Genomic DNA, 26,228 nt, shown 5'->3' with positions numbered 1-26,228 from the left:
TGGTTCAGAACGCTGCTGCTCGAGTCCTCACTAAGACCAAAAAAGTGGATCACATCAGTCCAGTTCTGAGGTCTTTACACTGGCTTCTTGTTTGTCAGAGGATAGACTTTAAAACAATCCAAAGCCCTGAATGGATCAAGGGCCAAAATATATCAATGATCTTTTGATCCCATATGAACCATCAAGACCACTTAAGTCACCTGGATCAGGTCTGCTTTTAGTTCCCAGAATCAAAACCAAACATAGCATAGAGGCAGCATTCAACTTCTATGATCCAAATATCTGGAACAAACTGCCAGAAAATATCAGGTCTGCTGAAACTCTGAGCTTCTTTAAATCCAGGTTTAAGACTCATCTTTTTACAGCACCCGTTAGAGCATTTTTACAATTCATTTTAAGGACTTTTCTTTGTTAAAAAAAAAAAAAAAAGTATAATTTTGCAATTCAGCACTGCGACTTATCTTGAAATCTGTTTAATTTTTTAAAAATCTCATTTTGTTTTATTGTATTTTATTAATTTTAATCTACCTTTTAATTGAATTTTGATTTTTTTTTCAATTTGTTCTGTCTGTAAAGCACTTTGAATTGCCTTCCTGAAATGTGCTTTATAAATAAACTTGCCTTGCCTTCTCTTTTCTTGTCAACTGTTTTTCTTTTATGTATTTGCGAGGCTGTATCTTCTGTTAGGTTGTATTATTTCACTGTTGAAATGTTGGCTTTAATCTTTTATTTTGTGTATTTTTTAAGCTCTTTGTGAACTAATGTTTTAAAGCTGCTATAAAGAATTAAATAATCACTATTATTAGCTTTCGTAGTAGTTATAGTAGTTGGCACAAAAACATTCACAAAGCATGTTAAAAGCGTTATTTCTGTTTTGTCTGAACTTTATTATGACAATGCCAAAGTGTGAACAACACAGAGAAAATAAATCAGACTAATTGCGTAATATGATCATATGCATTGCACAGGTCAGTGGTGCAGCAAGTGGCCTTAATCAAATTATTATTCTGTTTTCTGCATTCCACTGGTTCCATGCAGCCCTGGTAGTAGTAGCCACCTGGAAAAACATAAAGAATTGATTATCAGGCAACATGTTGGAGGTTTTATTTAAGAAATGACTGACTAAATTTTCAAATGAGACTTTACAGCCATGAAGCATATGAAAGGAGCAGACTTCACTTACGGATGGAAGCAAGCTGAACGTTTCCACAGACAGGCTGTGAAGCTGGACAAACTTCAACGACATTCTCACATTTCCGTGCTGGTCCCCCACACTTACACATTAAGGATTGACCTGAGAAAGTGGGAAAAACACGATGTAGGCCTGAACTATTGCGAAAACCCAATTCTAAGCAAGTGTTTATTCTTATTTATAGTGAAAATAAATCAATAAATCTCTAAATAAATAAATCTACCAATAAATTACTGAATAGATAAATCCACCAATGGAATAAGAGAAATTTGGCAAGTGTCTTAAAATTAGAAAAGATGTCTAAATACAAGCAACCATTTATACCTTTGGGAATAAATGTAGTCATATTAAGTCTAACAAGACATTTTTTAACGTAAAGGCAAAGAAAATGTTAAGATTTCAGTTTTTACAGTGTACTCTTTACCTTAGCTCAAGACTGTCAAACTGCAAAAAAAGTTAAAGTAAGAGTGTAGATCTGCTTGCTCAGAGAAGATCAAGTTCTTTTTTAATTGTTTTTGATGCTCTTACTTACCTTGGCTGATAACCACTGACACCAGAAGAGCAACAATCACAGTCTTCATGTTGTTTCGCTGTTTGCTTGTACACCAATCTCTATGAAGGGGAAAAAACACATTTAATGTCACATATGGATGGAAGCACGTTCTACATGTTAAAGCCTCAAGCCGTATCCTACCTGGTAAAATGTGCAGCAGGAGCTGAGAGTTTGCTGTGCTGCCAGGCTGAGTCCCTTTTATCTGGACTTTTTGTGCAATCACTGAAAATCCAGTCTTTGATTAACCCCTAAGTTTGTTTACCATGTTCACAGGCACACACTGTGACAATGCTGGGAAAACCCATCCTGAATTAGCTGACTGTCAAAACATCCCTGTCATCACACTAAGGTTGCGTAAAATTAAGCCTGTATGTTATATAAAAATGTTGAGCAATCAAACTGACACAGAATAAAAAACTCGGTTGTACAGCATGTAAATAGTTTCCTAACAAGTGTAACAGGCAACATTTGGCGGGAAGTGTGCAATGCTTTAAACACACCCAGATCAGTTCTTCTTCTTTTGGACGGGTTAACTGTTCTGTTCTTTCAATTTACTTGAAAAGATATATTTTATCTAAGTAAACTATAAAAAGAAAAAATCAGGAAAGATCCTTAAAAATGAACAAGTTTCAAAGAGTACGGTGACGTCCAGATTTTTGCCAAAAAAAAAAAAAAAAAGCAAGCATTCTGAGGTGATATTTTGTGTGCCCTGCCCACTGACCAAAAGTTGACCTTGGTACCGGGAACACTGCATGGTGCAAGAACAAGTCTGAACAAAAACAAAGCTTATATAAAAAAAAAACATTACCAAAAAAAAATAATAAAAATAAATAAACAAATAAATAAATAAATAAATAAGTAAATAAATAAATAATAATAATAATAATAATAATAATAATAATAATAATAATAATAATAATAATAATAATAATAATAAGCAAACATTCTGAGCTGCTATTTTGTGTGGATGAAATATCATGCCAACTGACCAAAAGTTGACCTTGGTACCAGGAACACTGCATGGTGCAAGAACAAGTCTGAACAAAAACAAAACAAACATAAAAAAATCATTACAGGAAATTAAAGTGTGATGCAACAAGAAAAAAACCCCCAGAATGTTCATCTTTCAGGTAGCATCAATCTAGAGTGGCGATAGAAAAATGACATAATAAAATAATAAATCAAAAAAACTTTTTGTGTCGCATTTTTTAAAACAGTGTGAACTCACACCAATCCAAACATGTCCAAGAGAAACCCAACAGTCTTCATACATCTGTACCTTGTCTGTAGTTTGTGCTTCACTGACACATCACATCCTGATATTTCTTGAAAGATACTGTGAGCCATTTACCAACACAATCAACTGTTTGGCATTCATACTCACCATCCTCTTCAGAATAGAAGACTTTTGAATAAATGTTGATTCTTATACTCTGGTGTGTTTGTGAAACCGTGGATGTTGTATTTTTATAGTATCTGAGATTTTTCAGCATGTTGGAAAGCCCCATTGGTTGTTCAGAAAAAATCTAGTGAAATTATTATTTTTTTAACTCAAGTTTCCACATACTAACCTGAAAAATATTACAGTTCACAAAACCATTATTAAAAATAGGGGGATAATTGAGATAAATTCCAAGTTGGAAGTACAGCAGGAGAAAGGGTTATAAAAAAAGAGACTACTGACCAGAACTGAAGTGTTGGCCTGTCCGCTCATCTTCAGTTGCACTAGAGATAAGTGCCTTTCATGTTTGAAACAATACAGTACCGATACATGGCACCTGGCAATCAGAACTCAGTGGTACAAATTTTTGTTACTTTTGTGTGTGTTTGTGTGGTAATAAATATTAATCTGTTTAAAAGTAAAATCTCAAAGATTTTCAATTTAACACATTTATTCTTCAATATGTAACCTTGCAATGATTTGTTCATGTCCAGCATGGAAAATCGCCTACTCTTTCACTCCCTCACAGTCATAAGAATGTGTCTAAGTACCTAAACATGGTTCTGTTTGATTTTACAAGGATTGGTTCTGGGTACTACAATTTGGTTGGTACCTATAAAAGTACCTGATGCGGAACCCATCCCTAAATTGCTCTCGCCAGTCATAGAGGACAAACTTTAACCAATTATATTTCTGGGTGGGTCTGCCCATTCAGGCCGTTTACACAACAACGGTTTTAGGATGAAACGCAAAAGTTTTGTTGCCTTTCAGCCTCACGTTTACGCGGAAATGGTGTTTCAGCTGACCTAACACGCAAACTTTTGAAAATGGCCTCCAAATTAGGTTTTTACTGTAACGCTGCCGACACCATTGCCATGTAAACAGTAAGCCCGCGTTTTCAGTGGAACACATACATCACACTCCACTTCCCGCGGGTGCATACAACAGGACAACGGTACCGTTGTTGCAATTGTCGTGAACTACCGTGTTGTGCTTGTGCTGCTCAGTCTGCTGGCTGTCTTTATACAAAATGTGCATCCATTGCTCCACTTTTGCACTTAGTATACGCTGATACACCAGATGATCAGCACAACTCAGTGGAGACCCCCCAAAAGTGGCCCCTGGACAAGTCAGTTATTGCGCCCACTACAGGCCTGGCATACATCCTACAGCATTTTTAGTCCCTCGGTGTTTCCGTGTAAATGCAGATTTTTTTCTCTGTGTTTTAGAGTTTTCAGATGAAACATTGTCATGTAAACCGGGCCTAACTGCCATGAGAAATAAATAAAAACAGTGAACAGGTCAAAGTTTTGCAAGCAGAGGAGCAAATTCTCAGGTTCCAAAGCAGGTTTTTTCCCCTCATACTGCTTGAGATGTTCTGTAAAAGCCCATGCAAAAGTAATTTTCTTACATGGCTGTTTGACTCGCCGTGGCTGCTCTGTGTCTGTACACGTTGCTCTCACCAATGTGTGTGGACTTAGGCACTGAAATGCCACAATACCAACTGATGCCACAAAAGTGGACTTTGTGATGTTTGGGCAAATTTGGTTCCAAAAGCTGGTGTCTTTGATTCACTATTTCAAAATTTTAACTTTTTTTGTCTCATAGTAGTACCATCTCGTATTTTCAACTTTTTTTTTTTCATTCTGATTTAACATTTAGATTTTTCTTTCAATAAAGCCAAATTGCCCTCTTTTGTAAATCAACCCTGGGCTTCTTCAGGGAAGGACACAGGAGTGCAGTGTGGTCCCATTATAAAGGAGCAGATGATAGTGAGAGAAGTGGTAAAAGATGAAGATCTAAGGAACTTTTCCAGTCTTTTGTTGCCTGTTCCAAATGTAGGGAAAAATTTCTCGTAACTGTATTCTCAGACCTGCAAATTCTCTCCAGTGATATTCAACGATGAAACACTAAAGGACGTAGTGAAAAGCAGTCTATCCAGTGGATAAATGTACACAACTGTCGACTGGGATTTAGGAATAATGCCACTATAACACCAGACATGAAGCATGACCAACAAAGACATTCTTTGTAATTGATAAAACTATGGTATGGTTATCAAATGTATTTGGATGAATAATAATGTAAAGAAGAAAAACTGTTTATTTTTAATGATAAGAATGACAAGTCCAGCAATAAGCCTAAGACAGTAGTAAACTAGAACAATCCTTCGACATCCTACCTTGATTTAGAAGGATCATCTTAAGAGCTAAGCTTGAACAAGCACAAAACCAATACTACAGGTTTTTATTCATGTTAAGTCATGTCAAGTTTTCATAATGAAAGACACAGAACTGCAATTAAAGGGTTAACCCAACCATTTGTCTTCAAAAAGAAATGCAAAATGGAAATTAAAAAGCTATAGAAGTGTTATACAACGTACAATCGATCACGTTACAACCCCTTAAGTCACCAACTGAATCAAAGAGTCAGTTTGTGGAACAGTAGAAATAATCAAAGGACAGCTGGCGAAATGAGGTTTTAAAAAGACCCTGTCTGGATGCAGATCAGCCACCCTGGGCTACATTAACAGCGGAGGTAATCACTGAGAGTTGTTTGTTTTTATGCATATTTGTTGTTAACTGCACTTTGTAGGTTCAGGTTTGAATGGGTTTCAGTGCCAGAGGGTCAACCTCGCAGTGTCCTCAACAAAAACATCATAATCCCACACACAGTAAGCCACTGTCTTCAACACCGTACATTCAATAAATTAACATTGCATTGTCTTTGTCCAGCAACCGGTGAAATGACACTAGGTTACATAATTACATCAGATTACAGGTATCAGTTACAGGTAGGTCAGGGAGATGGAGTGAGGGTGGGATTGTTGCAAGGAAAAGGTCTACATGGCACATGGAGGAAAAAATATGATGATGTATAGCACAAGGTTTGAAGATGCAATAGATATGACATCATCTGCCCTTTGGCCTCTGATCAAAGTTTTGTCTCATGACTGTCCAACAGTCTCATTTTTCAAGTACAAGTTTTCCACACACACAGATAGAGCCGTGTCCTTCCTCGTCTCTCTTTCATCACCATCATCATCCTCATTCAGCTTGTTTCAGTTCATCCCAAGGCCTTCGTCCTGTACACCAACCCCACCCTTCCAGCCTCTGCCTTGGTCTCGGTCTGATCTGAACGGGACTGGGCTGGACCAGCTGAGTTGTGGCTGGAGACTTCAAGGCTTGTGTTTAAAGTGGGCCTCAACTGTGGAGACACGAAACATTGTGTCACAAATCAACAGGCATATCAGTTTCTTTTAGTGCTCTATTTACCATACAAAGATGCAGGTTTCCAGAAAAAGGAACACTTCATTATTGAATGATGTACAGAGGTTCTCCTAATCTCATGTTTATCTGTGTAAAATTATATAGCTTGGGCAGCTTTCCCAACACTTAGGTCTAAAATTTTTGCTGCCCACCTTCAACTCTAAAAATACAAAGGCCATATAATTTGTTCTAAAACACTTTTTAATATTGAAGACTTAACACAAAGGACTGAACTAAATAACGCAATGTGCAAAGTGGTCTGGCCGATAACAAAAGTTTCTTTCTCTCATTTGATTGTCATAAGTCTAATGAAGGAAAAACAAAGCTAAATAATGAAAAGAATATTTAATCATTTACAGTATCCTTTTTAATGTAACTGAATTTTAGTATTTAAAAAGTTTTTTATAAAGACATATAGAATTTTTGGGAAATTATTTTGTGGCCCACTTGCTGTACCTTCACAACCCACCAGGGGGCTGCAGCCCACAGGTTGGGAACATAGACTGTATACAGAATGGACAGCCTGGCTCCACCTTTTAGACATGTATAGTTTTAAAGCCAAAATACCCCTAGTGGAGTAGAGACTATGAGGGACTCAGAGAGAATATGAGTGGAGCTGGGTGATATATGTATGTGTATATATATATATATATATATATATATATATATATATATATATATATATATATATATATATATGTATATATATATATATATATATATATATATATATATATATATATATATATATATATATATATATATATATATATATATATATATATATATATATATATATATAAATTGGAGTCTAATCTCTTTTTGGCCCTCCTTCACGAGGTGTCCTAATAAAAAATAAAATTCTACACAAGGATTTGGAGCTGTTCATTATTAAACATGACGCAAAACCCTGTTTTTGAGGCCTAAAAACTAATGAAAACAAAACTTGAACACAACACAGTCCTAATAATATCTTCACATCACCACAGTATATGGAAGCTAGAAACATTTCTACCTGGTGAATTTATTTTTTAAAGTTTGATCACAGCTCATCTGGAATGACTGGGGAAACAGTTTTTGACCTATACTGCAGCCAGCCACCAGGGGGAGCAGTGGTTTTTGAGCCCTTACGTCAAGCCAAGCAAATAATGTCCATTTTTTTTTAGTCTTTGGTTGGGTATAGCTGCTCTGTCACAAGTTCTAGCCCAAGCAAATCAAATTAACCAAAAAAAAAGGACAATTTGAAGAGTTTTTTTTGTTTTTTGTCATCAACAGTAGTTTTGTGTTGTATCCTTGAGTCATAGTTATACATATATACTTAATATTAGAATGACAAATGACTGCATGAGATGACTGATACTGGTTGTTGCCCAGTCACCTCAAAGGTAACTTAGAGTAACGAATGTCTGTATAACAGAAACGTATTTAAGGACTTTAAAAACTTAATGGTGTTATTTGTTTTGTTGATAAAGTTCTTGTACAAAGAACTCAGAAAGACATTAATGACTGTGATACAACTAAATCACTTCAGTCAGTAATTGTCCCAAAAGTCTCATACCAGCATATTCTTGGGGCCTCATTGGTCGATTGATGACCCTCTGAAAGGCAGCTATCCAGTCCCTTTGCTCTGCTTCTGTCTCGCAAGCAAACAGGAATTTCCTATCGGGCGTGACGATGGTGATGCCGTGGTTCCAGTGGTAGCCCTGTGTGGATGGGGGCAAGCCAGACAACACAGTGTAGCTGTTCTCCTTACTGCCAATGAACACCTCGCCACGTGCGTAGGCATCCTGTGTGACAGAGGGCAAGCATGAAGATGAAGAAGAAATTAAGTGATTACTCTGAGCAAAATGAGTAATCTTTAAGGGTGTGATTCACTCCTTACCAGAGGATCTTTAAAATACATAAGTCTTCTGTCATCCATGGTAAACCACCTCTTCTTGAAGCCTTCTGTGTGCTGTGGGAGTGGAAAAAGTCGATCAAAGACTGAAGCGGGTTAAAAGCAATGGGTTGTTTTTTCACTTCTGATATAATACTGATGTTGTAGCTTTGAGTATTGGGCAATACCGATATTGATCCGACGCAATAGCAGCACAAATGATGTGACATTTAGCTTTATTTGTAGGTCTTCAAGGCTTCAATAAGCCTTTGAAGTTTATATGTATCAAACTTCCCCAGTTCTGTGCCACCATTGGAAACTTGTGCATGACAAGTTTCTCTCCCAGCTGCAATATCTTTCAGGACTTAAACTAAGAAGAAAATCACAAAATGAATTACTTCCATATCATTCACTCATCGCCATGTTGATGTCAATTAGCAATCGTTTCAGGGGGCAACACAAACCGAAGAGAACTCACATCACTCACTCATCATGTTGCACAGTGAAGAATAAGTGAATCCAACACAATAAAACCCACAATGAAGAAAACAGTCCAAGAATAAAACAATGCTAAACCAACTTAAAACAGTTTTATTTCACACAGGTAGCAAAAATCAATCAATGGGTATAACCAGCACAAACCTTTGGCCCAGTTTTCTCCATAAACCCTTCCTTTATGAAGTTCCGAGTAAGTTTTGGCACCAGCTGGAAAAGAAAATTGGAAATTTCACATGGCATTGTGTTGTATCATTACTATGATGCTAGGAAACATTAAATTTAAATAATTCTTATAAAAAGCTAGAGGATTTTTTTTAAACTTGTTTATTGATTATATACTTTTCATTGATTTACACCTCTGGAAAAAGATCAGTCAAGTCAAGTCAACAAAAAAGGACGATTTCACGTCTTCTTGGCCTGTATGTATATGTGAGCTCTAGCTGTCTCTGGCTGGAGGGGCGCAGCATGTCAACTTGTTTAATAAATATTCCTGTAATATCTCTGACGTATAAACCTCTGACCTCTGCTCACTGTCACAAAAAGGAGAAAAACTCAATTTGGCTCCATTTATTGCTCCGTCAATTATATGAAGTTTGCCAATACCATGAGATGAGTAACAACCCCATGCCATGATGCTTCCACCTCCAAACTTCACTGTTGGTTTAGTGTTTTTTGGCTGATGTGCAGTGCCATTCCTCCTCCAAACATGGTATGTAGTATGACAGCCCAAAAGTTCAATTTTGGTCTCATGTGACCAGACAACATTCTCCCAGTATTCTACAGGCATGTCAAGATGCTGTTTAGCGAACTTTAAACCAGCTTCAGCATGTCTTTTCTTGAGGAATGGAGTCTTGCGGGCTGAGCGTCCATAGAGACCATGGCACTGGAGTGCATTGCCTATTGTTTTCTCTGTAACAATCGTACCTGCTGCCTCCAAGTCTTTCTGGAGCACTTTCGGGGTGGTCCTTGGCTTGTTGAGTACTCTTCTGACTATCTGTTTGACTCCCTGGTCAGAAATCTTGCAAGGAGCTCCTGTGCATGGCCTGTTGATGGTAAGGTGGTGCTTCTCCTACTTGTGAATAATAGCCCTAAAGGTGCTGACTGGAATATTCAGGTGCTTTGATATAAGTCTGTAACCAAATCCATTCTGATGCTGAGCAACAATCAGGTTGCCAATGTCTTCAGAGACTTCTTTGCCTTTACCCATCATGAGGTGTATTTAACTGCTTGGTGAAAAAACAACCTTTTTTATAGGACCATCGATTTGCTCTAGCCCAGCTGATTGGAAGTTCAAGTAATAATTACTGACAGATTTCAGGTGGTATGGTGCATTTCCTTGCTAAGGTATACAGCCTTTCCATGGTGTGTTCAATACTTTTTTCCTGTGTTATCATACTTAATTCCACATAATCGTTATTTATGGACCTGAATGTTGTGATTTCTTTTCATGTGTGGATGATTTGAGTTAATACCGATGTCTGGTTTGTTTTGTTTGAACTGCAGCTTTGGAAATAAATGTAATGAGAAAAAACACTTATTTTCCCCACTGTATATTGTTAACAGGTTTGTTAGGAAATCTGGGGATTGAGCTGAAAAAATGTTCTCATATAACTTCAACACACTGGCAGCCTTACCTCCTCATCACTTGCTCCAGGAAATGCCACCTGCAAGTAGTGAAACCTGGCTGCTCTGATAGCATTGAACCAGTCAACCATTTCCTGAAAGACACAACATAATATAAAACAAAAAACTCTTAGTGGCAACAAGTCCTGTTGAGAGGCATCAATACTGTAAGGATACTGAATTACTGTTCATAGCTGTGGCACAGAACTGGAGTGATGGGTGAACCTGATGAACTGTATCTGTCAGAGCAAAGGATGCTGTGCTTTTCAAGTTTTAGGATTTACAATGGTGACTCATATTTCCCCCTTTCTTCTATTTACAGTGTTTCTTTAAGTCTTCTTTTTTCTTGCCTCTCCTTCTCAACAAACATCTCTGGGGACAACTCCTCAGAGATGTTTCTGGGTTACTGTGTGAAACAAGTAGAGAGAAGTTTGTACGTTTAGCTTGGCCTGTACCTTAGCATCACTGTGGTAGACAAAGATGTTCCTTGTGCTGTTGTCTTTCAGATAGGTGATTTGCAGACCACAGGGGTTGCCAATCTTGGCTGGTTGGAACGTGGCATTGAGGGTTTCAATTTTCATCACGGCTTTAGGATCCCTTGCCTTTGTAGAGGAGGGCATAAACAAAAATGAAATAGAAATATTACCACTTTATATTCCTGGGTAAGACTGGCTGTTACAAAAGTGAGATGTTGCCCTAAAATCCGTAAACAAAACTGCATCACACACACACACACACACACACACACACACACACACACACACACACACACACACACACACACACACACACACACACACACACTTACATCCTGCTTGTTGAAATATTTCAGTGCTCCCTCTCTCTCAGACAGGATGAACTTTCGGCTCAGAAACTGACCATTGTCTCTTCCTCGTTTCCATAGAAACCCCTCTCTGTATCCTGGATGGTAAAAAAAAAACAAAAAAAAGACAGCAAGTTGTGGTAATAAGTCACTTTTAATGCGTTGATTCAGAGGAAGAAACTGACAATGGTTATGGTAAGAAATTAAAACTAAAACTGATTTCAGTTATTTTTGTTATCAAGCTGAAAAGATAAGACAATGGAAACATCATGTTCAAAGACAGAAGTGGGAGGAAATTGCTGGTTCAAACAACACCAAGTCTCTCGATTTTGTACAAGCCAAAGAGCATTGTTTTCCATGACATTGATTTGCATAATCTGTGACATTTTTTCCTCCTCAGTCTCTTTTGGTAAAACTATCTGCCTTCTTTTTTTTTTTTTTTTTTACTTCTGTTTTGGTCCCACAGTGAGGTAATGTCTTCCTATTCTGGATCTGTTTTTGTGGGTCACTGACAGAAACAGAGCAGCTGTTCTCACTGAAGGAACTTGCTGTTGTTTTACCATTTTGATATCCATAATAATATCTCAGATGATGCATGATGAGTAATAACAACAAACTTCAGTAATTAGAGCCATAGTCTAAAAATGTTTTTCTGCATTGGTATGAGACAAGATACATTTTCTAGCACTAAAGGGCAAGCCCTGATCAAACGAAACTCCCAGCTGTTTATGTCCAAAAACAAAGACTTGGGGTTGGGGTACTGTAATTCTTTTTATCAGGTAGGCCCATAGACTGTAAAAAAAAATGGACTTCATCTTGCTTGGCTGAAAGTGAGGTCGCCAAAAAAACTGCTCCCCCTGCAGTATAGGTCAAAAAATCCTTCTACTCAGCCATTCCAGATGGGCTGTGGTCAAACTTTAAAAAATTAATACACCTGGTAGAAATGTTTCTCAAGTCTGATTGCTGTAGTGGTTTGAAGATATCATCTGGCTGTCTTGTATTCAAGTTTTATTTTTTCTTAAAAGTTTAGTTTTCATTAGTTATACGAGTTTAAAAATGATATTTTTATGTCACATTTATGATGATGGACAGCTGCTGTTCATGTGTATTTTTTATAAGAAAAAATATGTTATTTTTGTCATCTTTGACTTCAAAACCGTACAATGGTAAATGGCGGAGCCACGCTGTCCACTCTACATACAGTCTATGGGCAGTCTATGAAGCCTCTTCAGACTGAGACTAAGAGGAGAGGGCACAAATCTAGAATAGAATTTAAAATACTTTTTTTGACCTGCAAAGCTCTTAAGAGTAACGACCCATCCTATCTTAAAGAGCTCATAGTGCTGTGTAAACTGTCTAGAACACTGCACCAGTGATGTCCAAGATAGGACAGTGGACAGAGCAGGAAACCATATGATAGAGTGAGGAATGACAGGAGGCAAAGGTGTGCATAGGTCTCAAATCAAAGAAAGCCACACTGGATAAGAAATTTTTCAAAACACTAGAAACCTTTTGGCAGATACCTACCTGCAGAGTAAGGCTCTTGCTTCTCAATAAACTCAAACTCATTCCTCTCATACTTGGCTCTGATCCACTGCTCTCTCAGCAGCCTATAGAGGCAAGAAGAAAAAAAAACAGTTAGCTTACATTCTCACTATCACCCCCACCCTACTGATCACAGGAGAATAGGGATAGTAATATATACCCCTCACATCAACAGTGGTGAATCAAGGCAAAACAAACAGACTTAATCACAGCTTCTTTCCCTAATCCATCAGAGCTCTGACACTTTCCTCCACCCTAAAAACGTGCACTGTGGAGGGCACCTTTTTAAACACTATTTTCAAAACAAATACATATCTATAATATATCCATATTGTTTTCTTTTTAACCTGTAATCTGTACTTATAACTGAGTAGCTCTGGTACTGTATTATTGTATTTTTCTTGTTGTAATTGGTTTTTGTCTTTGGTATAAGACAAGTACAATACACATCTCGACACAATGTTGCCGATTGTATATATCAAAAACACAAGTGGTATTTTGTGAGACAATACAATACAGGGGGATTTAGCACAAACTGGTTCATCGCAGCTGATGTGCTAATGTAAAAGAGAATGCTGTTCTTATTCTGTCAAATCAATTCTGAGATTGATTTATTTTTGAAATTTAAAATAGAGACTTTACTTTTACAGGCAGTGGTTCAGAAAAAGAGAAGTCAAGGGAACAGTTAAATTTTTATAATCTCAATTAAAAAACAAAACAAAAAAAAACATAAAAATAAATAAATAAATGAATAAATGAATAAGTGTGTGAATAAATAGATAAATAAACACAAAACAAACAGAGAGGAAATTACCCAGTGTTCTACTTTGTTTCTCTCTTTATTTATTTATTTATTTATTTATTTATTTATTTATTTATTTATTTATTTTTTCCCACACTCTTTTTATTCAGCTTTTGGTTTTGAATTTCAAAGGCATAAATATGTATCTATAGATGAAATAAAGAGGACATTCAAAATAAATAAATAAATAAAAGAAATAGATTAATGAAAAGCTACCAAGCTAAACTGGAAAACAACAAGCACATAATTAAAAAAAATGTTTCTATATATTTTAATTAGAATGAAATAATTCCATGGGACTGAATGTGAGAATTACTCCAATGCATCTGATTCTGTCTTTAGACCAACATTCATTTAACTGTACTGTCCAAACCCCTGATATCATCACTGCCTCTGACTTATTTTGGTTAGGTTTGTATCCTGGTATTGCCTACATATACATGTAGGCGTTGCATAAGTCCTGGAACAGAAGCGAGTGGGTGTCTTATAAAAAGTATCACCTACAAAAAAGCCTATTTTGTGCATTAGTCCTCCTTCATCTGTTAATCCTTGAATTTTTACTTTTTGGCCTCTACTAAAGGTTTAGTAGTGAGTACAAAGATCTTTGAGTCCAGCTCATGAAATTTGGAGCAAAAATACAAGTGTAGTGTTAATATTTTTGTTCATTTTTGTTGCTTATGATATCTGCTGCTTTGTCTGTGTTTGATTTTGGGAGACAGCATGAGTTCAAGTGTTTGCTCAAAGCTTTACCACTTTTCTTCTGATTGAATGACACATGCCTCCCATCTTTCTCTTTACTGTCCATCATAAAATCTCACCAGCAATGTTTACAACCACTCGATCAGAAGCCGAGTCTCCATAAGGAGGTCTTGTCTGTAGCATATGAATCCAATTTGCAGGCTGGTCCACCTTCATTGGGGACTGTAAACAGAATAATTCCCCATCATTGAGCAAAAATCTGTTTACTTGCCATGTTGCCTTTTAGTATGACACACATCAGTCGCCAACAGCAGCTACCCATGATTTAGATGAAGAGGAAAAAGCAACAATCAAGACACTGATAAACTATGTTATGGTCTCAGAGAGCAGAGTGCTGCCATTAGAGGAGCCGTCAGGTACTGAGGAGACCACCCTAAGGGGGCCCATAAGCAGTGGGGCCTTCCTCTGAGTGTCACAAGTATCAAGAGGAATATATCCAATATGGATTCACATGTGTTGTTATCAATGGCGTACAAGACCCCCAATGTGTAGTGTACTGCAGAAAGTCATGGGTAACCAAACAATAACAATCCCTTCCAAAGCACAAAAGGCACCATATGAGGTGCCATATTTAATTGCAGAGGCAAAAATGCCACATACATTTGTAGAAACCCTAACAAAACCTGTAGCTAAAGCTGTAAGCCGGTCAATGTATGGGGATAAACACGCACAAGAGCTAAAAGCAGTGTCACTGTTGGATGGGACCATACCTCGGTGCATCAAAGACGTGGACCAGGACATACAGTGTCAGAAGACTGGCAGAGCGAGGAAAGGGAAATAATTTTTTGCAGCTATATGAATTGACAGATGTGTCAAACTCTTCCCAGCAGCTTTTTCTGTCAAATACAGTTTTAAGGAAAAAAACACAGAAAGAAGACGGTGCATCGGTGTGTGTACAGACGATGCTGCAGCAATGCTGGAGAAAAAGAAAGGACTGAAAGCAAGAGTCTTTCAAGTGGCGGCCCACACAAACCTTACACACTGTATCATCCACAGAGAAGCTCTTGGGAGTAAAACACTCGACCCAGAGCTTAAAAGTGTTCTTGAGACTGTGATAAAAATTATCAACTACATAACATCACATCCACTCAACACCAGGATGATGGCACCTCTCTGCAATGAACTGGGATCGGAGCATCAGGGTGAGCTGTTCCTCACAGAAGTCAGGTTGCTTTCGAGGGGAAATGCTCTCAGCTGCCTGTATTACTGTAACTGGGGGATGAGGTGCACTTATATGAGCGCTGGTCCCAGCTCGCTGACCACCTGACTGATCCTGACTGGGTAACAAGGCTGGTGTATTTGTCATGCATATTTGGCAGACTGAACACACTGAATATGACACTGCAAGGTGAAATCACAAGCATCATGATGCTGGATGATAAAATTTAAAATCATTGTGTACAGCTAGTCCATTGCAGAAAAGTCAGTTTTCATCCAGTTTTTTATTAATATTATTATTATTTTTTTTTTTTTTAGGTTTTTCTGAGATTTTAAATTTAAAACGGTATTCACGGGGTACATGCCTGAGAGGGGGCCCTGGGCAACAGGGTGTATTTTTTCACTCATTCATAAGCCAGACCTCAACCAAGAAAAGTGTCTTCTTTGGATAAGGTTGTGCAATAGACCGCAACATCAACTCAACGTGAATAAAATTAACCAGGATTTCCACATCTGTTCCAAGGTGAGTCAACATCAAATTTGAGGCAACATGATGTCACTTTGTTGGAAAGAAATACAAAGTTATCTTTAACACTAGAACCTCCACTGCAGTCTGAGGGACAGATTGGGATTTTCTCTAATGTTAGCTTAAGTTAGCCTAAACGTTAGCTCCTAGCTGGGCTGTTCATCATGCATGTCACTTTGTTTGTTGGTAGTTTTTTTTTTTTTTTTTTTATCAGGGTAAGAAACTGCTTCCTGGTCAGCATCAGCAGTAGGGATGTGCTAAACCCCTCTAAACAAACAGAGCATGTGCCAGGCACTGCAGGTGACCAGCACAGGGCAGAGTGACAACTGGCATTGGTTAAACAGTTGGCATTGTACTTGGGCAGCCTTTCCAGGTTGTGTCTTTGAGTAGAAAACACTGCTATACCAGTTCAGGACTGATACACCTTTAAAATGGCAACTGAAGAATCAAGTACTTACTTGCAGTCTGTGTGTGTTGGTCTGTAGTAGAAAGCAGGAACCTTCTGCTCGTATTTGGCTTTGGCAGCGGCGTTACCGAGAGCAGCCATTAACTAAAAGAGAAAAAAAAGACAATGCCATCGGGCCATCTTAATACTGTTTGGTACTGTGCTCAATACTATAAACAGTCACACTTCATTTGAATAGTCCATCTGTTAACACTCTGCAAGCTGTCTGCAGATATTCAGTGTAAACACTTTTTCAACTGGGTACAAACAAATTCAATAAATAAATAAAAAATAGCTAAAAAAAATAAAAATAAATATGTTTCATTTATAGAGAAAACATTTGGTCAAGAAAATATTTTCAGTTGACATGTAATGAGAATTAAACAAACTACGAGTTAATCATTTGTAGATTAGTTTATAGCTGCCTGTTGATGAAAATAAATACATAAATAAATAAATAAATAAATAAATGTTGACTTGTTTTGTCATTTGCAACAGGTGATCAACCAATATTCAGCATAATATCTGTAGAAAGTGTAAATATCACACATTTTAACTATCAATAGTGGTGTGAAAGATACTGATACAAGTCAACTCAAATCAACTTTATTTATAGAGCACCTTCAAGAAGACAGCAGTCGAACACAGTGCTGTACACAAACACATAGAAATAAATAAATACAACAATAAAAACAATAAAAAAGATAGAAAAACATTGTAATAAAACAGTAAAAATTTTAAAACTAAAAACTAAGGTGATTTATATGAGCTCATAGATGAAACGCCAAGGAGAAAAAGTGGGCCTTTAAGGAAGATTCAAAAAATTCTATGGTCGGGAAGGCTCTTATAAGGACGGGGAGACTCTTCCACAGTTTAGGGACAGCAGCTGGTCAGAAGACCTTAGGGCTCTGGTTGGGGAGTAGAGATGTAGCACTTCAGACAGGTACAGAGGGGCAAGAGCATGAAAATCAATGCGAAAACAGACTGGGAGCCAGTGGAGGGACACTAAGACTGGTGTAATGTGGTCACGTTTTTTCTTGCCAGAGAGGAGTCGAGCAGCAGCATTCTGAATGAGCTGAAGGCGGTTAATTGATGACTTATCCATGCCAATGTTCCGTGATACAGCAATATATCGATACTTCAAACTCTGATACAGCATTGATTTTTCAACTCTTCATATTGATTTCTGGTAAAATAAAAGTTTTGATTTTTTGGGGGGGAGTGTAGTATGAATATGTTTCCCATAGACTGTAAAATCTCAAAGTATATTTGTAGTTCATCTCTAAACTGAGTTAGTCAGTATGACATATACATTAGTTTTCTGTCTATATTTGTGTGAGCTGGTTTAAAATCATTTCAAATTTCATTTTTTACAGTGTAGTACACTTCTAAATTTATATTCATAGTAACTTTTATACTTTTAACTGTTCACTTGCAACAAACCGTTTTTTTAACTGCTGAGGACGAGTTATCGTCAAACAATGCTGTCATCTCTTTAAAGCAACAATGCACAAGGAATTTAAACATACATTTGGGCAACTGATGAATTTCTACAGTAAGAGGATAAGCCAACTTGTGAAAACTTACTTCATCAAACAACAGTAATAGAAAATCCGAGTCTTATCTTAAGTATTTGGAAAGTACACCATGGTTACATTATCTTGCTAACCAGTGGGTTTATTCTATGAGGCAGATCTGTTTTTTAAGGTCTTTGCAGGACGATTTCCTTTACTTTTTGTATCTCAGTCATATCCTCTCAATGTGCTGAGTGTGTAGTCTTGTTTTTGAATCTAAAAAGCTCTGACTGTGGTTGACCCTGGTATGTCTGAAGCTCTCTTGGGAAAGACCCAGGTCAGAATGTTCAGACTCGTATTAGTTCAGAGGTCACAAAGAGCCTGGTCTTATCTCAATCTAGAGGTTAGGCTAGGGCATCCACACCCAGAGGGGCATTTACATTTGACAAGGGAGAAATACAGAGAGACACTGAGCGTTTCCTTGCAAGGCAAAGAGATCTACAGCAGCAGAAGAAGACGTCACTGGAAAAGAAAGGAGCCAAGCACTGCTCCTCCAGATTATTTTCTGAGGCTCTAGGGCTTCTCCACAACTGTACCTGGGGTCAAACTATCCTGAGGGCAACACCTGTTACCTACTGTAGCGCCCCTTCATGGGTGGAGAGCCACTAAGCCTGTTGGTGTCAATATCAACCAGCAGTTAGGGTGTCTGTGTGGGTACAAGAAAAATGCCACTACCAATCACTGAAAATCTCTTATCATAAGAAGCCCTAGATCTACAACAGATTTCACTGAAACCATGAGACTGAGCAGGCGCAGCCATAATCTGGAAGGTAGGGTTTCTTCCTGTGGAAGAGGGAGAGACACGTCTCCCCTCTGATAGCATGACAGTACCAGAGAGAGTTCATGTCCAGACCCTGGTATTCCTTTTTTGACTCTTTCCCCAATTTATATTCAACCTAAGAGAAACTAATTCCTTTTAATGAGCAACTATGATGTAATCTTTAACAAATATGAATTAATATAATCATCAATCATTTCTGAACTTTTATCGCTGACATGGGATTGAAAAGTCATGCTCTTGAGAGGTTGCTATTATTTCAGTTGACCACAAGATGTCATTGCTGTCACTGTTATACTGAAGCCTTGAAGCTTTTAATATTTTTTGTCACAATCAGGAAGAAAGCCTCAGAGCTTCATGAGGCTTCAAGTCGAAATCAATGCATCTCCATGGTAAAAAAAAAAAAAACAACAACCCATAAATGCTTGCTGCAGGGGATTCTGGGCTGTCTACTTACATGGCTATTTGCACAGACAAATTCTGCTGCTTTCTCAAAATGACTCATATCAGTTCACCCCCTACGTAGCTCTCTTTGTCACCCAGAGATGGTGTTAAGCACTGACATGATTAAACCAATAGGAGACTTGAAATGAATTAAAAAAACAAACAAACAAAATCCCCCCCACAATTTTACAAGATAGCCACACAAGATGTGTAATGTGCTGCACAGAAATCGTACTTTGTGCCAACATACAGGATTTCTGTAAGGGAATGGTCACAAGGAACAGAACAGCTCAGTTCAGCATCTTATTTCACACAGTGCATGATAGAGTAGGTGATACATTGATGTCATATCATAGACTGTATATACAGTGGACAGCATGGCTCCACTGTTTACCATTAAACAGTGGAGCCAAAATTCCCCCGTCACAGGAGCAGCCATTGGTAGCAGTTGTGTAGCCAGAGTCTGTGCAGTAGAGACTGAGAGGGATTCTGAGAGAATCTGAGTGTAACCGGTTGACAAAAATAGTTTTTTTTTTTTTCTTTTGAGAGTTTAATCACTTCTTGACTCCTCCTAAAGGCATATTTGACAATCTCCAAAAAAAAAAAAAAAAAAAAAAAAAAAAAACCCCACAAGAGTTGTGACGTGCAACCTTGTTTTTAACCTTGTATAACTAATGAAAATGAAACTTTTCAGAAAAAAAGAGGACTTGAATACAAGGCAGCTAAATGATATCTTCAAACCACCACAACTATCAGACGTGAGAAACATTTCTACGAGGTGTATTAATTTTTTAAAGTTTGACCACAGCCCATCTGGAATGACTGGAGAGCTGGATTTTTTTTTACCTACAATGCAGCCAACCACCAGGGGGAGCAGTTGTTGTGGCAACCTCACTTTGAGCCGAGCAAGATGACATCTTTTTTTTTTTTTTTTTTTTTTTTTTAAGTCTATGTATCATATTCATTACAATTTGGAAATTCCAATTATCCAGAGGTTGGGCTTAGCTAAAGATAGCTTTTATCGAGCAGATAAGAATTATTAAAAGATGTTTAGCTCAAGGGCTGAAGATGACAGGAACTTTTTTTTTTTATTAACTGACATTACCTACTGTAACCCATACTAGACTTATTTGATCACAACAGAACAGTTCTTTCAACCCTGAGGTTGAAACAGGCAGGCCCCGAGCTGCAAGGCTATGAAAGTCCTTCCTTTGGCTTTTATCCCATGACCGATTGCTTTCATCAGGCTTTTAACATCTAATACTAAGAAGAGAAACCTGATAATTCATTGTTGTAAATAATGGTTATTGACAATTTGGCTCAACAGTGCTCTCTAGTGGGCTGTGCAGGCCTAGCAGTTTAACAGAGAAAGACAATTTCGTATTTATATTAAGCTCCCTTAAAATAATAGCAGTGGGTGTCATGGAAAGGTGTTTTTAGGAAGTCATATAAAAAATGTAGCAAAGTAGGAAGTCACTGTTCCTACAAAAGGGAGTCTACATTTTTGAGGAAAGAGAGTGATGTCAGTGTCTTAGGACTTGTTTTATACAGTCTTTGTTTTGAGTTTCCAGTCACTACTCATGACACAGAAGAAGAGTTGAGAGAAGTCTGTAAATTAATTTGATATCACGCAACCTGAAAACTGTGAAGCAGAAAGTTGTTCCTCTGATTCTGACTTTAGTATTCTTCAACGTAACAGTAGCACAGCTACTCCTGGTTTGACCAGGAAACGTTACTTAAGAGCTTTGAGATACAGGACAAATGTATTGAAACTTGATGAAACTATAAAGCTGCGATCTCCCACTGTAATAAACCACTTTTCCCATAGCATCTTAACCGTAACCTGTGCACACTAGAAATAGGAGCCGTTGTTTGTTAGTGATAATCTCACAATGTTTTTGTGTGAATATCAAATTTTTAAATATGTAATTTTTTCTATTAAACAAAAAAACAATTTGAATAATTAAAAACTGAATGTTCACATGCATACTATCATTAGCCCACCTCCTCATCACTGGCCTCCCATGTCTCCTGGATAGACTTGACTCGGCTGATATGGGGTATGCTCCGGTGAAGGAGTGAGCAGGCCTGGCAAACAAACACACCCAAAGTCAACGATGCCCAGTCTGGCTCTGTGGATTAAAAGAGGAGACAAAGAGAGTGGGAGCAGAAGGAAGAGAAAATTAGTGAGGAAAACATTGGGTGGGTGGGGGGATAGAGCCAAAAGGGAAAACCACAAGGCCCATACGAGGAAGCCCCGATGAAGGGGACCATTTTCACTTAGGTCTTTTTAGCTTTTTAGCTTTCTTCTTTTTAAAGTCAAAAATTTGGAGCAGCAGCTTCTCCTCTGTTGCTTTAGTGAATACTATTTTTTGTGTTGAATTTTTAGATGGAAATGCATGATCAAAAATAACACAGGTGACTCTCCTTCATGCTAACTAAGCTATCTGTGGTGTTGTGCATGATGATGACAGCCTGGCTACTGCCCTCTATATTGATTTTATGGCTTTGGGCTTAGAAAACTTAAACGTCTGCCATTTTTGGTGCAGCGCAAAGTACAAACATCAGAAGCACATCAGAGACACTTGGCTAAAGATGGAAGTGATCCATTGCACCTAGTATCTGTCTCAGTAAGACCACATCAACAAACAGGACAAATTGTCATAACAATCTATACCAGCTGTTGCAGTGTAGTCTCAGTGTGATGCAAGTCTATGATCTTATATGTTTCAGAACCGAATACATGGTCCCTTATGTCCCTTAAACCCAAAGCCTTATGACAGATAGGCAGAAGATCCATTGCATCACTGCGTATATCAAATGGACTTCCTTTCATTGTTGTTTTGTTAATTTAGACCCACAACACTTGAAAAGATAAAAAATTATCTCTGGCATCCCAGAGCAACCCCTGTCATTGATGGCACCCACCAATTTACAATCCAGCCATTTCAGTATTCTCACGTTCGACCAACCCAGTCCTAGTGCTTGATAGTCAAAATACTAAAGGTACCTACAGTAGTATAAAACTCATACTGAACCCAACTTCATTTTGTTGGGAGTACAAACTCCTAGGTATAAAAATGTTCTTGTTTCTACAATCCCCTAAAAAGATTTCCTTGAATGAAAGCATCTGCTTTCATAAAACATATAGGGTGATTTTAAACAGATTCAACAGCCACTACTAAATGAAGCTTAAGAACAGCAAATCTACCATTGTAGCCTAGCAACAGTAGGCACTAATGAAAGTGCTCTGTAATAGAGACTTCAGGAGCTGTCAGGGCTACAAAAAGCTGTTTTGGTGGACACTGGCCCTATATAATGTGTTTTTTTTTTTTGTCTGCAGGATGATTCATAAAGCAGCATACATGATCTGACCATCTTTTGGGAGCCTACCAAGGCAGTACTGATGAGCAGGTTTTGATTTTGTATGTCCTACTGCAGCTACTGAAGACCTCTTGCTTCAGCTCTGATGTGAATCAGACAGAAACATAGCACTATCCTCTTTCCTGCTAATATCTGTTCAGTTCTATGTAAAGAGAGGTATCAAAACATACACATGAATAATGAGTGTGAGAGGTTAATGGGTGTCAACATTCATCACTTTGAGAGTGTGCGTTTACAGAACAGCACAGTTTAGGCCTCATACAACTGGTTCAAATTCAGGTGAAGAAACAGATAGATGAAAAAAAATCTTGCTTGAGTGATTTCATAAAAGGATTTATTCAATATAAAACAGAAATAAGTGTTTTTTGCTCTACTTAGCTATATCATTCAGTTCTTTTCTTTTTCTGGCCCAGCTAAAACACTTCTGGTGTTGTCTCTGGTTCAGGAAGGCTTGACAAGAGGAATGTCAGAGTTTAAGACAAATTCCATGATACAGCTATATGTGGTGACTTTTGATGTACTTACTCCAGCTTCAGCAAAGACAGCTGACGGAAATCATATTCATGGTTTACACTTACACTTCAATGACAGACCATTTTATACACTCTTTGATTTGTGTAACAATTAACAAAATACAGAGCAGATGTAAATCTGCTCATACATGTCATACATTTTGTTCAACAGTGCAAAAAAACAAATGAAAAATATTAAACAAAAAAAGTACAATATAGACAGTATGAAACATGGACGTATGCTTCCTGTGATGTCACCCACTTGTTCTGCACATAAGTGCAAGAAGTCTGTGGATGAAACGTTATCATCCTGTTGATGCTACCAAGCTCTTTTCCACTACTTTGTATAGCACAACATCATAAACCTTACAGACATTTCCTTTAATAAGCTGAAACTTCTCTTTTGTCAGACTGTGTTGATAAAACATTACAATACTTAAAGCCATCCGCGTACAACTGATCTATGACCTATAAAAATAGTTAACAGATATTATACCCTCACCCAATCATTTGATGTTAGTGTTGTAAATGGTGTCATCTTAAGGTCTGGTTTTGGTCTTCATAGGCCACCATTGCTTAGTGATCAGAGGTTTGAGGAACGGAGAGGCTCACTCTAGAATCTGACCACTAGATGTCGCTAATTTCCCTATTTCTACATACTGCACTTTTAGGAAGCCACTACATCCACCCCTTAGGACACACACACACACACACACACACACACACACACACACACACACACACACACACACACACACACACACACAATAAAATAATAATAATAAAAAAAGAATAAAATAAAAACTGTTTTGTCTTTGTTTTTTATTTCTAAAAAGACACAGAAAGTATCCAGTGGTCAAAAAACAACCCTCTCCTCCCTTGTGTGCTGCTCAGACAAAGCTATCTTATAATATGTGAGCTTCACTGGCTCCTCACTGCGCTCTGCTACAACCAGTCCTCAAAGGAGCTGTAACCATGGCCAATAAATAGGCGTCCTGGGCAGGCTGGGCTCCAATCACTGGGCGTACATCCCATACTGGAGCCTCTGTGGCCACTTACTGGTTTATGGCTATTTCAGAGAGAATAAGAGAGGAGGGGTTGGACAGGGGGAATTAAAGGGGGAAATATGGGTAGAGGATAGAAAGGGAGGATGGAGAAACGCTTGATGGGATGGATGGTTTAAAGCTAACCCTGTTAATGTGCAAAGATTATACATTTTTCTCCCTTTTCCTTTTCACTCTCTGATATACACGCACACACATGTAGACTCCTACACAACCTGATCGGCAGACAAATAAAGAAGTGATTTTTCTGTCAGTAACGCATGAGTCCTAGACAGGCTTTCCCCTGTAATCTACCAGAGGAGTGTTTTCAGGTAGACGTGACTGGCCAGGCCTGTTTTTCATTTATCTGGATCTTAAGCAGACTTGGTGGGTCAGGAAGCCCCAGCTGGCTCATTCAAATTACCGTAGCTGCATCAGCAACTGGGCTACATCACCAGCCTCACGTTTGGCTAGGACCGGCGGGGCTGCTTACCTGGGTTGCCGCAGTCCGCACACGTTTCATTGCCCGGTCTCGTCAGCACGTCTTGCAGGAGCCGGTTGTTCCCCTCCGGTTCCTGCGCCATGGTGAGTTTATCCGTTAAATCTCACCGAGGTAGAAATAATCCCACCCCAGAACATCCGCTGCTCAGCCCGGCAGACTGACAGAGAGACGGACAGATCACCTGTCACATCCAGTCTGAAGCAGAGAGGCAACACAAGACCTTGCTGGGCGAGAAGGAATGATGTGCCCCCCTACACACACACACACACACACACACACACACACACACACACACACACACACACACACACACACACACACACACACACACACACACACACACACACACACACACACACTTTCTCTGTTTTCCTCACTCCCTCACTCACACGCAAATTGTTGGTGCCGATCACAGCCTCTTGTATGCCACAATTAAGACTGTCTCCCCTCCTCTTCCCTCTGCCTGTCGTGATTATCTTTTGTCCCCCTTCCACTGGGTCTTTTGTCATGTGGCAGCAAGACCAGTGGAAAACCACCCTTTAGTCTATTAAAACTGGTCTAATATTGACTACAAGAGTATACTCTATCCTTAAACTATAGCAGTGAGGACTGTATAAGTGATCTTGAAATAGTCTCAGTTTTATGAAGCCTATTTGTCTGTTCATAATCCACAATGAGATTATCAGTGCCCAAATTAGTTATTTCTCATTGTAATTTCTCAATATCAGTGGATGGCTCAGCCAATACATTTACAGCAAAGTCCATGACAACACTACACTAGCTTGCTGGAAAAGTTTAGAACTGGGAAGAAAGACCTTTTCCTATTTTCTGCTCTTGGATTAATTTTGTAGAAATGTCTGACGGTGGAGCTGAAAATAATAAAATAAAAGAAAAAGGACAGAGTAAAAAAAAGTGAAGTGGTAGAGTGAAAAAGCACAGGCAAAAGGCTGAAACATGGATTAAAATGTCTGTGATAATTTGTAGTACATCCCACATGTAGCACTGAAGTGGTCTGCTAAAACTTGAGTCTATCAATAAAATCAATCCAGTCTATGTTTGCACTGAGGTTTTGGTGGATAAACACTGTAGGTTATAGCAAGATTTCCCAAACGTAAAAGGTAATAGATATGTCTTAGTTCCAGGTTGTAACTCCTTCACACTAAACTATGGCACAAACCCAGTTTCAAGCGTTTGGTTGTTGCCACCTTTCAAGCAATAGCCTGGCTTGACCACAGATAAATACACTACCTCCTGTAGTGTATTTAGCTGTCCAGAGTAAGGAAAACGAGTTAAAAAAATCTTATTTCCATTCATTTGCCTCCAAAGCAAATGCCTTGGCAAGAGTCACATTCGTATGACAGTGGGTGATAGTGCTCATGGGAATCGGAGTATTATTCAAGAAAAAGACTACAGAGTCCATTACTTTACTTTAAAGGCACTGTGGGGACTATCTGCAGATAGTCCCCACAGTGCCTTTAAAG

The 26,228-nt window shown here is 38.2% G+C and overlaps 1 protein-coding gene across 1 annotated transcript; it reads right to left on the bottom strand.

Moving 5' to 3' along the window:
- Nucleotides 1–5,334: 5,334 nt before the first annotated feature.
- LOC141785612 (arf-GAP with dual PH domain-containing protein 1-like) lies at nucleotides 5,335–25,019 on the bottom strand. Its single transcript, XM_074664034.1, has 11 exons — nucleotides 24,739–25,019; nucleotides 21,311–21,438; nucleotides 16,524–16,615; nucleotides 12,803–12,885; nucleotides 11,261–11,373; nucleotides 10,908–11,054; nucleotides 10,464–10,547; nucleotides 8,974–9,036; nucleotides 8,338–8,409; nucleotides 8,014–8,242; nucleotides 5,335–6,393 (listed from the first exon to the last, which is right to left on the bottom strand). The coding sequence occupies exons 1-11, from the start codon at nucleotides 24,827–24,829 to the stop codon at nucleotides 6,365–6,367; spliced, it is 1,131 nt and encodes a 376-aa protein (XP_074520135.1). The 5' UTR covers nucleotides 24,830–25,019; the 3' UTR covers nucleotides 5,335–6,364.
- Nucleotides 25,020–26,228: the final 1,209 nt, after the last annotated feature.

The sequence above is a fragment of the Halichoeres trimaculatus genome, unplaced genomic scaffold, assembly GCF_033239565.1.
Source record: "Halichoeres trimaculatus isolate MK-OKI-2021-1 unplaced genomic scaffold, fHalTri1.1 fHalTri1_scaffold_23, whole genome shotgun sequence".
Classification (NCBI taxonomy): domain Eukaryota; kingdom Metazoa; phylum Chordata; class Actinopteri; order Labriformes; family Labridae; genus Halichoeres; species Halichoeres trimaculatus.
The sequence above is the reverse complement of the archived record's forward strand: the minus strand, read 5'-3'. Positions and strand labels throughout refer to the sequence as shown.

Coding starts and splice junctions, on each gene's coding strand:
- LOC141785612 (XM_074664034.1), bottom strand. CDS start 24,829: ATGGCGCAGGAACCGGAGGGGAACAACCGGCTCCTGCAAGACGTGCTG. Junction 11,374..12,802: donor GCAAGAGCCTTACTCTGCAG/GTAGGTATCTGC, acceptor TTTACCATCCAG/GATACAGAGAGGGGTTTCTA. Junction 8,243..8,337: donor TGTATTTTAAAGATCCTCTG/GTAAGGAGTGAA, acceptor TCTGTCACACAG/GATGCCTACGCACGTGGCGA.